Below are 13762 nucleotides of genomic sequence, written 5' to 3' on the forward strand. Positions count from 1 at the left end.
AAAATTTCCTTTGTATACCCTATACATCGATGCGAATCGCGGGGCAGTTGCCCGAAAAGCTGACCGGCTGACCGGCTGACGAGCCCAATTACCAACTAATTCCGGACAATAGGCAAGTAAAGCGTAGACAGATAGTGGAATATGCGGACGCGTAGCGTGTGAAATGCTGTCTAAGTAATCCGATAGTTTTTATCTAACCCCACCCGCTCCCAAATGCCAAATCCAACCCCAATGCCGCCCACACCCTCCCCGCCTAATTCACAAGCCCGACGAAACGAAATCGAGAAATAAGCAACGTCGAGTACAAAAAGTGTTTTGTGCTAGTTATTGATAGGCAGCGAGCACAATGCGTGGCTTTTGTGAATGTTGCCCGAAAAATCGTCTAAGGTTACCTGCCTACCATATCCATGGCAAGCGGGCAATCCCGATGTGTGCGACAGAGAGGCAAGCACATGAGTGATGTCTGTTTGTCTCTTTCTGCATCTAAAGGAAATGTCAATATTTGTCATTACCGCATGGCGTTTTTTCTCAGTTTAGTTTTTGTGCGTTTTCTAGCGAATTTCTCGGCGGCGGCATTTGCTTTGTTGGTCTATTACCTATACGAATACCACGGGGCTCGTTGCGGCTTTTCCTTTGTCAGCCCATAAATGAGACAGAGAGAGAGAGAGAGAGAGGGAGAACGAGCTAGAGCGAGTCGAGTGAAAGAAAAACAAAGGCCGCTGCTTTGTTGATTATGTAATGCTCAATGCCGAAATTAAGACGCAGTTGCAATCGCATTCGTATCAGTTGCCAAGCCGCTTTAACGATTATTTACTTGCACCACAACAAAAAAACACACAAAAAAAAAAAAACAACAACAACAATCAAATGCTCAAACACACCCGATACCCGCCGCTATTTACCAGCACTTCACAGTTTGTGCTCTTCCGTTTCCGATAATCGGATATGGTAAAATGGTTGACCGTGGGAGCGACGAGTGCTAAACATCAAATAAAAATCGAATTAAGAGCTATAAACAATTCTTCGAAATTTAGGAGTAAAACGAGCAACGAGTTGCAAACAGCGAGTCGTAACTTCTTAGCAATGAGTGTGTAGTTATGAAAGGTAAGTATGAGAGAAAATGGGAATCGAGAGCAGAGCTTAACGAATAAGAAGTGCAGAATTAGCAGGCAAATAATAAGCTGCGAGTAATGATTGAGCTGTAATGCGTGAAGAGCAGCGAATGACGAGTAACAAGTAGCACCTAGCGTAGTCAATGGCGATTAATTAGTCAAGGCATGAGTTAAGAATCGTCGAGCATTCATTGATGAGCTATAAGTAATAGATGATAATTAGCGAATGGCTGTATAAAAACTGAAGTTGAAACCGAATCGATTCTGATTGGGCCGCTCTCTAACTAGACGACTATCGAGCGAGTAACGAGTCATTTGCGGTTAATTGCTACCGAGTAATCAGTGTCGAATAACGAGTGTCGCAGAGCCAGTGCGCAGAAATGCACAACGAGAAGCGAATGAGAAGCAACGAGTAATTAGTTTCTACCAGAACTTAAACAATAGCGAGTATTAAGAAGCGAGTAATAAAAAGCGATTGTCAAGCAGCGAGTATGAGTAAATTATCTTCATTCTTACCTGTGCACAAGCTGTATAGGATAGTTAGGCCGAAACCTTGAAGCCGTATCAATTCTGAGCTACCCACAGTTAGCTAGGTCGCTCTCTGTTTCGTCTATTGTCAGCTGTGACGATCACTTCGATCGATCAATCAATTTCGGCTGCAAACTCATCAAACACTTGTGAAGTTGTTAATGTTGATGACGCTCAGGATACGCCAGGGGAAACTGCTGGCAAGTGTACAATTGAAGAGAGAGACAGGGATAGAGAGGAAGCGTGTGGGAGAGTAAGGGAAAGTGAGAGAGCTAAGCGGATTATGTTACAGCAGCGTGTAAAGGACAATGCAGGACGAGCAGACAACAGCTACAAAAAAAAAAAAAAGGGAAGCGCCAAATTCAACCACTGACAACAATGAGAATGAAGCAGAAAAAAAAAAGAAAAAACAGACGAGAAATATGGCAGGAGCTATAACAATGCGACGCAGGTGGCGCAGGGGAGGGCCTGTGGCAGGGGCGCGCGCGTCATGTGCCAAGTGGATTTGCAGCTTGTAATCCTTGCAACAAAAACTTAAGAGTTCCTGTGCGTGTGTGTCATGCATTACATGAGAATTGCATCAGCGTTTTATAGCGATTATTTAATGCGATTTTGATTAAATTTTAATTGAGCGTTTACTCAGAGTTTTTTGCTTAAGTCTTTCGTTTGCAGCCCACCCAGCACGCGCGCCCTTTCCCGCGCTCTCTCACTCTCACCCGCTCTCGTTGCTGGGCAGCTGGCTACGCACTTATTTGTTGTTGCCACACGTAAGTGCCACTTAGTAATGCCATAGACCAAAAACAATTGTCCGCTTTTGGGGGCAAGTTGCGTCTGTCTCAAGTGCAACTTGGTTACAACTTCAAAGCGCCTTCAGCCATGCAAATTAACCAAAAATTCCATTTGCAACAACTTGAATGCAAAAAAAAAAAACAAAAAATAAAGTACAGTATGCTCCAAGCAGACTGATGGAAGGCGGGCGGCTGCTGTAAAGGGGCAGGGTACGGCGTCACAGCAGCTGTTGCTGTCGTTAAGCGGCGCCCCGCCCGCCGAGCTGCTCATAAAATTTTAACGCGCGCGGGCATAAAAAGAAGCCGTAGCCAGAGTCTGAAAAAGTGTTGGACAACAACAACAAGAGCAACAACAGCGAGACCCAACACTCTCTTGGCCATGTCATCGATGTTGTTGCCGATAATGATGCGGCTCATTTGGCGGCCAAAATGGCGCTTTTAATGCGCATGTCCTGCACAACAAAAACAACAAACACAAGCAAGAGTGCTCCAGCGGGAAGTGCCCGACTAGCAGATACCCCAAACCCAGCTACCCTCAAGGGTTCTGGTTACCTCCTATACACTATGCATTCGAGATTAACTTTTGTCTCTATAGTCCGATCTTTATGACAACAAAATGTGTGTAAATACTAAGGGGCCAGGCTCTAACTTTTAAAATTTATGTTTTTTCCCCAATTTGACGGGCAACAGAGGAAGATTTCCAAAGTTTCTACTATGCATCTAATGCATCTTACTCATATATTCTTCGAGCTATGCTTGAAAATCGATACATATATCGATCTGATGAATAGAAAAATAAATGCGTTCTGCGTAGGGTCTAATAATAAGACTCGAGACGGACATAAGCAGATCGCCTAAGCTCGTCGTCTTGATCAAGAGCTTAAAGAAGCTATATAAGCTGGGATATGCTTCTTGCAGCCTGTTTCATACGTTTGCACAAAAACAGTATACCCTTTCAACCCTTTAGTGCCTCGGGTATAACAACAACAACATCGCGCACCGAGAACAGCGCGTGGCCTCATAAAAAAGCGAAAATGATTAAATTTGCAGCGCCTGCAAGGGGGATGTGTGCATGTGCGTGTGTGTGCGTGCTTCTGCGTGTGTGACCGTACGTTTACATGTATTGCAGGACATTGCGACATCGTAAATAAAATTCTCATCTGAAATGCTCAATCGTCGGCGAATGGCGCAGCGCAGTAAACTTTCGCTTAACTGTTGAAATAAATGCAAATAACAGCAGAGATTAAATAAATTCTTTTCATTTAATAACCTGTGGCCTACTAAAAGTGGGTTGATCAGCCTCCTCGACATGGCTGTCGGATTACCGTTTCGAACATCTAGCGACATATATACATATACACATATATATACATATATACATACATATACATATATACATATATACATATATACATATATACATATATACATATATACATATATACATATATACATATATACATATATACATATATACATATATACATATATACATATATACATATATACATATATACATATATACATATATACATATATACATATATACATATATACATATATACATATATACATATATACATATATACATATATACATATATACATATATACATATATACATATATACATATATACATAAATACATATATACATACATATGCATATATACCTATATACATATACACATACATAGAAGGAAGCTGTAGTATTTTTAAAGTCAGCTGGACGCTGGGTTCATGGTATCTTCTAGTCAGGCGCTCCCACCTATTTGTTTAGTGTTGGAATTATATTATTTTATAGAGTTAAAAAAAAATAGTATGCCAATTAGTTTATTAAAGCGGCAGTCTAATTAGACGTATTTTAGTTTGTTCGCGGTCTTAGGGTATGCAATATAAAATACCTGACAGATCGTTGCAAGTGGCAAATATGGACAGCTGAAAAGTATGCAACATATAATTAAATATTTCAACTTTAGCCACGGACAGTGGTGTGGTCCGTGTGGCATATTTTGAACAAGCGTGGGAGACGATGCATTAAAAGCAACTTAATTAAATTGTAATTGGATATATTTTGATGCGCTTCCTTCGACCGCAAACAAACAACATGTCATCCCGCAGCCCCCGGTCCACATTCACGCTCACACTCCTACGCCCATTCCAGGCTGCAGGCTTCATTTGATGTCACTCTAGTTGACACGTGGCCGTGGAGCTGGGTTTTTGGTTGGGTGCTGATTTGCTTTTTGAGTTTGGGGTTGTCTTTCGTCGCGTGCTTGTTTTTAAAGCCGCGTACACGCGCCACGCCCCACCTCCCCTTGTGGCGGATGCGTTGTTTATGCAACGAAACTAATTTAAACTACTTCACGCGGCGGTCGGCTAATCCGACGCACTGTGTGTGATAACATCGTTAAGTTGTTGACGCATATGGGGCAGTAATAACAATAAGCTGATAGTAATTAAATAGCACAGGCACGTGGCACATGAAGTCCAATGACTTGCATGACTCAAAACGCGTCAAACGAGAAAGCCAAAGTCGCATTCAAAGAGTTTAGTTTCTTTCCATCAAAAGTCATAACTTACTCAGAATTCTACACTAGTTACGAATGATATACTCTCTTTTACTTAAAATAAGAAGAGCGCAAACAGAGCTATCTACTCGTTAGCCTGATATCGATTGAAACCTACTAATGGTTGTCATTTTTACATTGTGTTTATCCTATTATACCTTTTTGTATTTGTGCGGATTCCTACTATCGATTCCATCGATTCAAACTCTCAATTTTTGAACAAATTTAACAAAAACAAAAAAATCATTTTGAAAATCTGATAAATAACAAATGATTTTGTAATGCTATACCTTTTGTATGTGCAAGTGCATGTAACAGACAGACGGATGCATCTCCGACCCCATAAAGTACATTCTGGATCAACATCAATAGCCGAGTCTATCTAGCCGTGTCCGTCTGTCTGTGCGTCCGTCCATCTGTCCGTCCGTATGTGTGAAAGCACGAATCTCAGAACCTATAAGAGCTAAAGACATGAAATTTGGAAAGTAGGTCCTCCTAGTCGAGTAAAAACACCAATTTGTATTGCCCACCAATTTAATCCTCAATTTTAATGAGAATACACGGAGTAGTTTAAGTAGATCTACTGTTGAAAATTTCATCAAGATCGGTTAAGAATCACAGAAGTTATTAAAGAGAATGTATTTGGCTGCCCACGTGGCTTGGGAGGCTAGCGCAAATTTCCAGAATTTCTGTCTACATGTACACACACACACATTCATGCGCGTCAGCTCATGTTCGTTTGATATTAAATAATAATAGCCCCATTATAATTTAAATCAAATAAACGCTATTGTCTAAAGCCAATCGTTAGTTTTACTCGTTACAAGCTGCTTACTCTCTTCAAGTTTTCTCGCTCGATTTCTATTGAGTTATTCCCGCTGTTTGTGTTTTGTGTTCGAAAACTGTTCATGGAAACATAACACACGCAAGCACACACTTAATTATGAGTTGACGAATGACTTTTGAGCGTATTCATAGAATTCTCTTTGAGGGGGCTACATCAACGTTAGCTTCACACAATATATTCAGAAAATGTTTTAACGAATAAAATTTCATTTGTTTACGACTGATTGAAAAGCCACAAAGCTTTTGCCAATGGGCTTTATCTGTCAGTTTGTTGGTCAACCTGTTTGTGTGTGTGTGTGTGTGTGTGCGTTTGTTGAAACACAAAATTATAGCTCGTATTTGTGGCACAATTAAGACTTGGGCACATAAACGACCAAGTTGACAGCATTAAGAACTGTGCTTCTAAAACTTTTAATTGAAATAATTCGTTTTGGGATTGGCAAAAAAAACTTCTGACAGTAAACTTTTCGTTTTGTTCTCCTCTTATTATGGAGCATGTTTTAATGGCATTTTACAAATTGGCTTTGCCTATAAAATGTCTTCAATCATTTACATTATAATAAGCAAAGAGCTGAAACTAACAAGGCGCAGTCAAAGTAACGAGTGTTTCGGTTAACTTCCATATATAAAAGTATACCCCAAAAGGACAGCTTACTAAAAAAATAGCCATTTATATAATTTTAACAGCACAATGACAATGACAGCGAGTAGCAAATTAAACTAACGACAAACGATCTTATTCGTCTTATTAATAAATATAACCCTTGTCACCCGCAAACTTATAGCAGACACGCTTAAAACAAATGCGACGTGGCGCCACACTGGCTTGGGCGGTGCTGCTGCTGGTGGTGCTGTCGCTGGTGCTGCTGATGGCGGTGCTGATACTGGTGGTTATTGTGCTAGTTTCATTCGTTGCCAGCGTTGTGATCTCACTCGTTGCTTCAGTGCTCTCGCTGCTGGCAATAGTCGAATCGCTCGCTGTTGTAGCCACTGTCGCTGTGCTGTCCGTTGTCAAATTGGTGGCCAAAGTGGTGCTCTCCACTGCGCCGGTTGTGGTGGCATTGTTAGGGCTCTCAGTGCTGGTGCCATTATCGGACTCGGCATCGAGGAAATTGATTAGCACATCCATAAATTTCAGTATGGCGCCGCGATCCTCCGATGTAAAGGTCTGTGCTGTGGTGCCAGCACCTAGCCAGGCACCGCTCACCAGTCCAATTAGCATCAGGACCACAAAACGTTGTTCGTTGCGCAAAGCTGACATTTTTGGGATTTCGTTTGGGTCTTGGGTTGTTAGTCAAAATTCTAACTGGCTGCCAAAGAGCAGCGATTTGTGCATTTTATACAACCTCGTGTATTTGCTGTCCGCTGCCCGATATCTCTTTGCGGAAATCGGACCATCCAAAATTGTCCACACAGCTCTCAGGGCACGTGCACGACCCGCCACCTGATTAAATATTGTCTGCGCCTCCATTTCAATATCTGGGTCAGGTGTCGATGTCAGCCTCTAATTTGCTGCTTATTCTGTTGCCGATGGCGTCTAAAAGCTGAGCAGAAGTGGATAAAAATATAGCCCAATGAGTGGAAAAAGTGATTGATAAACACTATCATTATGATTTTCCTTTTCTCAAGCTATATATCTTCTTTGGCTAAGACCTTAAATTAGCCTGGGACTCGAACCAGTTTCCAATTAACTTACATAAGTCACCTTTTGAGACATACTAAGTATACATTCAAATATATTTAAATTTTGTAATGCTAAGCTTAAAGATTTGTTTCCCTTATCAACAATATAGTGTACAATTAATACTTTTTGTCTTAATGTGTATTTAAGAAACATGCTCAAGAACCTAATGTCGGTGGTTATTTAAATGGTAGTTCTACGATATGTCAGTCCGATTCGCAAAAGTCAATCAATTTATGCAGATCGACTTGGAATAGATGTTCTGTTTTTTGAATAAGATATAACTAGGAGTTAGGAGTTAGTTAGACAAACCTGCCTCAGGGCAAGTCCCTTCCAGTTCCCTTCTGAGCACAATTCATTTGAATGATACGGGTCGAGTATCTATGGACCACAGCGATTAACCGCAGATGACAAATAATGCGAGAAGAATGCGAATGGGCGCTAAAGAAGAGCCAAAAGCGTGAAGTCGGTTGTCAACATCAGCGCCGATGGTGCTTGGCGATTTGTAAGCACGTTTGCGGCATGCCAATGTTGCATACGACGCGGTTATCTTTCGGTTGTTGCTGCGGCGTTATCAGCAGTAGTGAAAGAAGCGCGTTCCGTTGATAAAAATCAGCACAAAGACGCCGAATGGCCATAAAAGCGCTTGGCACAGCAGCCATCAGTATCAATCTCTTAAGCAGCGATCATCTGTGCACTTCTCGGAGAGCCGTAACAAGTTATTGGATACAATTGACACGAGGTCTTCAACGGCAACATGTGGCGCGTTCATCTGTTCCTTCTGCTATCCACCTGCTTTCTCATACCGTACGATGCAAAGCCGACCACAGGCAGCTCAACGTCAGCTTCAACATTGTCAGAGGCGCGACGTAGCAGCCATATTGGCCGATTGGCGGCCAAGGATCTGGCCGATCTGCTTCTAGCCAGCATGCAGGCGCGTGGCATCAAGCTGACCGACTCCCAGCATTCGACGATAAAGTCCCTGAGAGGCATGGAGACGACCGAACAGCAGGGCGGCGCCGTGCTGCTGCAAGTGGGCATGGATGTCATCATTGATGTGCTAATTGGTAGCAATGCGGATGCCAGCTGCGAACGCGTCATCAAGGATATCAAGAAGTCGTCGGATAAAAATAGCCTGACACTTGGTCTTAAATCCTTCCTGGCACTATGCGCCTTCAACAATATCGAGTGTTCGCAGAAGCAGGTGGTGCAGATCATCAAAAACACGACATCAGCTAAACAGAGTGACACAGCTATACAGGGCACTCGAATCACGCGCACGGCCCTCGAGCAGGCTGGCAAATCTGCCAACATAAAAGGCGATCGCGATTCAATCGTTAGTTTCCTTCAGGCAAGGAGCGTACCGGAGCTGAGCGCTATTTTGAGCACGCTTCTGCAAGTGTGCGGTGCATCCAGTGTCGAGGCTCAGAACATTGTGCAGAATCTGATTGAAAGTAAGTATCAATCATCAAGTGACGAGTGGCAAGGAACGAGTAGCGAGAAGCAAGTGACAAGCTGCAAATGATAAACAATAAGCAACGGGGAGCGACTGACAGATGAGTTGAGAGTAACGAGCAGTGAGTGACGTGCAGCCAGAGATGTATTTTGAGTAAACTCCTACGAGTAACAACTAGAATCGATTGACGAGATCCAATCTTTTAAAACTAGCGAGGGGAAAGTTTAAATCAGCAAGTACCAAAAGTGACGAGCAGTGATTAATTTGTAGCATGGAAGGAGCTGTAAGTAAGCGAATAACAACGAGTGACATGTAAAGAGTAGCAAGTATAATACGGCCAGAGACGAGTTTTTAGTGACCTCTAACGAGTGGCACGTAACATCAAAAGAGTGATTAAGTTACCTTTATGGTGTAGCAGTAGCGAGTGGCATGTTAAAAACAACAAGTATCACAAGTGACGAGAATGGATTGTATTTGAATGTTCTAGGAGTAAAAGCTACATTTAAATGAAATGTGCAGCGAGTGACAAGTAACGAGTAGTGCTTCACATAAATTGCATTCACAGTAAATTGCATTCTTTATATAACTTTTCAGTGGGCCCCAAAGATGGCACTGGCGTCAATGTGTTGCAGATCAATGGCTTTAGCACGCTGATTGTTTCCCTTATGGATAGCCTAACGTCTATTGCTAATGGCAACAAGAGCGGCTTCTGTGCCGCTACACCTGAGAGCTGGATTGTGCGTCTACTGGATATGGGCGTGGCAAAGGTTATTATAATGGGTTTAATGACGGCCTTGGATCGCTCGCTGCCTACCTCACCCAATGCGCTGATACGTAAGTAGCCACCAATTGGCTACCGATCCTTTAATCCATGTAAACCTATTCAATTGCAGAGCAAGGTAATGCAGTTGCAAATTTGGTGGATGCTGATGTTGGCAAGAGCTCGCCCACTTCCAAACGTGCCAGTGGTTCTCTTCCCGTTATTGGCAACCTGTTAAATGTTGCTAACCAAGGTGGAAATACCATCACAAGTAAGTGCCTAAAACACTGCTTATGGAAGTTTCTTTACAATTTACAAAATAATTTCCATTTTATAGAGGGTCCTAAGAATTTGATTAATGGTAGCGGCAACACTATTCTTTCTGCGGTTGATGCGAACGTTCTTGCGGGAGTTGGTGTTAATGCTCTCAATAGTATTACAGGCGTGGTTGGAGGCTCCAATGGTGGTGGTGGATCCAGTACCGGTTCCAATAGTGGTTCCGGCGCCGGCTTGGCACGATCTCAAAATATTGCAAATCAACTGGGCAATAATATATCACGTAAGTTTGGGAACATCATAGGAAAATAATATAACTATTTGCTAATAACTTTCTCTTCTACAGTGGGTCCCAAAAATGTTGTAAGCGGTAACGGAAATACTATCGCAAGCTTAGTTGATGCCCAGGTTCCTGTGGGAGCCGATGTGAATGTTCTCAGCGGAGCTTTAGGCACCGTAACTGGAGGTTCTGGTGGTTCCGGTGGTGTTGCCGGTGGTCTTTTGGGTGGTGGTTCCGGTTCCGGTTCCTCTCGCTCTCAAAATACTGCTAACCGGTTCGGCAATGAAATCTCTAGTAAGTTTGTTTACCGTACATAAATATGTTACTATTTCCTAATACCTATCTCTTTCACAGCGGGTCCCAAAAATATCGTGAACGGTAGCGGAAATACTATCGCAAGCTTAGTTGATGCGCAGGTTCCTGTGGGAGCCGATGTGAATGTTCTCAGCGGAGCTTTAGGCACCGTAACTGGAGGCTCTGGTGGTTCTAGTGGTGTTGCCGGTGGTCTTTTGGGTGGTTCTACCGGTGGTCTTTTGGGTGGTGGTTCCGGCTCCGGTTCCTCTCGCTCTCAAAATACTGCAAACCGGTTCGGCAATGAAATCTCTAGTAAGTTTGTTTACCGTACATAAATATGTTACTATTTCCTAATACCTATCTCTTCCACAGCGGGTCCCAAAAATATCGTGACTGGTAGCGGAAATACTATCGCAAGCTTAGTTGATGCTCAAGTTCCTGTGGGAGCCGTTGTGAATATTCTCAACAATAATCGAGGCACCGTAACTGGAGGTTCAGCTGGTTCTAGTGGTGTTGCCGGTGGTCTTTTGGGTGGTGGTTCCGGTTCCGGTTCCTCTCGCTCTCAAAATACTGCAAACCGGTTTGGCAATGAAATCACTAGTAAGTTTGTTTACCGTACATAAATATGTTACTACTTGCTAAAACCTATCTCTTCCATAGCGGGTCCCAAAAATATCGTGAACGGAAGCGGAAATACTATTGCAAGCTTAGTTGATGCCCAGGTTCCTGTGGGAGCCGATGTGAATGTTCTTAGCAGAGCTTTAGGCACCGTAACAGGAGGTTCTGGAGGTTCTAGTGGTGTTGCCGGTGGGCTTTTGGGTGGTGCTACCGGTGGTCTTTTGGGTGGTGCTACCGGTGGTCTTTTGGGTGGTGGTTCCGGTTCCGGTTCCTCTCGCTCTCAAAATACAGCTAACCGGTTCGGCAATGAAATCTCTAGTAAGTTTGCTTACCGTACATAAATATGTTACTATTTCCTAATACCTATCTTTTTCACAGCGGGTCCCAAAAATATCGTGAACGGGAGCGGAAATACTATCGCAAACTTAGTTGATGCGCAGGTTCCTGTGGGAGCCGATGTGAATATTCTCAGCAGAGCTTTAGGCACCGTAACTGGAGGTTCTAGTGGTTCTAGTGGTGTTGCCGGTGGTCTTTTGAGTGGTGCTACCGGTGGTCTTTTGGGTGGTGGTTCCGGTTCCGGTTCTTCTCGCTCTCAAACTACTGCTAACCGGTTTGGCAATGAAATCTCTAGTAAGTTTGCTTACCGTACATAAATATGTTACCATTTGCTAATACCTATCTCTTCCACAGCGGGTCCCAAAAATATCGTGACTGGTAGCGGAAATACTATCGCAAGCTTAGTTGATGCCCAGGTTCCTGTGGGAGCCGATGTGAATGTTCTCAGTGGAGTTTTAGGCACCGTAACTGGAGGTTCTGGTGGTTCTAGTGGTGTTGCCGGTGGTCTTTTGGGTGGTGCTACCGGTGGTCTTTTGGGTGGTGGTTCCGGTTCCGGTTCCTCTCGCTCTCAAAATATAGCCAACAAAGGTGGTAATACCATAACAAGTAAGTACCTTAAAGCTAAATAAGAAAGTTAATACAATATAGGATAACTACATTATTGTTTTGCAGCGGGTCCTAAGAATGTAATTAATGGAAGTAACAACTCCATATTTAAGGCAGTTGATCTCGATCTTCCTGTGGGACTCGGTGTAAATCTGTTACAAAGCGCAGTGGGCACGGTTTCTGGTAGTTCCAGTGGTTCTGGTGGTGTCTTGGGTGGTGCTACTGGCGGTCTTTTGGGTGGCCTTACTGGAGCTGGCTCTGGCTCCTCTCAAGGCCAAAACATTGCTAATATGGGTGGCAATCAGATTAGCAGTAAGATTATTTACCTGTTATTATTTTGCTATGCCAAGGCTTAACCAAGTATTCCATTGACAGCGGGTCCGAAAAATATTGTAAGTGGTAACGGCAATAGCATTGTCAGCTTAGTTGATGCAGCGGTCCCTGTGAATCTCGCCGTAAACGCGCTCAGCAGTGCTGTGGGAAGTGTAATTGGAGGAGGTGCTGCCCGTAATGATATCGTTCAGGTGGTTGATCAGCAAGGCAATCGCCTCATGGACATTTGGGATAAGGACGGTGTGACTGCTGGCAGCGGAGGTATTGGCAATGATTTATCCAATACCGTTAATAGTAAGTGAATCAAATGGAATTTGGTCTATTCCAATGTCGTTACTTATTTAACTTTGCAGGAGGTCCCAAGCAAATTGTTATGGGCGACGGCAACAAAATTGTCAAGCTGGTAAATTTGGATGCGTCCGTGCTGGCTAGGCTTGATCTGGCCAACGCCATCCGGGGCAGCAGCGGCGCCTGCAATGGCATCGGCAATAAGCTTGACAACGAGCTGAACAGTGAGTACAAAATCAAAGATCATATCCATTTCTTAAAACGTGATGCCATTCTTCTTGCCTACAGCTGGACCGGAGAACATTATTGAAGGCAATCGTAATACGCTTGTGACTTTGGTGGATCTCAATTTGGATGTGTTGGCCAATTTGAATCTCTTGAATAGCATTATTGGCTCTGTGGGCAATGACTGTCAGGTGACGACGCCCGAGCCGCCGACACCCTCACCACCGACGCCCTCACCTCCGACACCCTCACCCCCGACACCCTCTCCACCGACACCCACACCACCTACACCTTATCCCCCAACTCCATCCCCACCCACACCACAACCTCCTACCCCCTCACCACCCACTCCAAGTCCACCTACCCCCAGCCCGAATAACTGTTACCGGCGCTACTGTCGCAAGTGGCGCACTCGCCCCAGTTACTTGTGCTACAAAAACTGCGGCGGCTCATACGTCTACAGACCCTAATGTGGACTTCGCTCAGGAGTTGCGTGAACTGCTTTTGAAAATGGGATCCACTTCTGTCGCCCATACACCTGTTATTTAATTTAGCAATGGTTGCACCTATTTATTTATTTTTTTTCTACTTCCTAAGTGAACTTGTTTAATGTACTTGATGTATTGAAATACAACTGAATTATTTACTGTAAAATGAAAAGTTTTTGAATCGGAAGAAGGGATACGGTAGCCGGGTTGGGTCCCACATTGGCGCAAGGTACTTACATATTCAAAACATTTTAATAAACGCCACCAATGAAGACATTTTAA

General features: G+C 43.5%; 2 protein-coding genes across 2 annotated transcripts; one reads left to right on the plus strand and one right to left on the minus strand.

The window, feature by feature from the left end:
* Nucleotides 1–6587: 6587 nt before the first annotated feature.
* LOC115768375 (chitinase 3) lies at nucleotides 6588–7100 on the minus strand. The gene is made up of 2 exons (XM_030712947.1): nucleotides 6887–7100; nucleotides 6588–6817 (listed from the first exon to the last, which is right to left on the minus strand). Exons 1-2 carry the CDS (start codon nucleotides 7098–7100, stop codon nucleotides 6588–6590), a joined length of 444 nt encoding a protein of 147 aa, XP_030568807.1.
* A 1177-nt stretch (nucleotides 7101–8277) lies between these two features.
* On the plus strand, nucleotides 8278–13560 carry LOC115768377 (uncharacterized transmembrane protein DDB_G0289901). Its single transcript, XM_030712948.1, is given in 13 exon segments — nucleotides 8278–8974; nucleotides 9571–9815; nucleotides 9872–10007; nucleotides 10074–10295; nucleotides 10326–10898; nucleotides 10959–11166; nucleotides 11236–11522; nucleotides 11583–11834; nucleotides 11886–12146; nucleotides 12213–12458; nucleotides 12522–12773; nucleotides 12833–12991; nucleotides 13056–13560. Coding segments are annotated over 13 exon segments (3945 nt in total). The 3' UTR covers nucleotides 13463–13560.
* Nucleotides 13561–13762: the final 202 nt, after the last annotated feature.

This window comes from Drosophila novamexicana, unplaced genomic scaffold (genome assembly GCF_003285875.2).
Source record: "Drosophila novamexicana strain 15010-1031.04,08,12 unplaced genomic scaffold, DnovRS2.1 tig00001762-arrow-arrow-pilon, whole genome shotgun sequence".
Classification (NCBI taxonomy): domain Eukaryota; kingdom Metazoa; phylum Arthropoda; class Insecta; order Diptera; family Drosophilidae; genus Drosophila; species Drosophila novamexicana.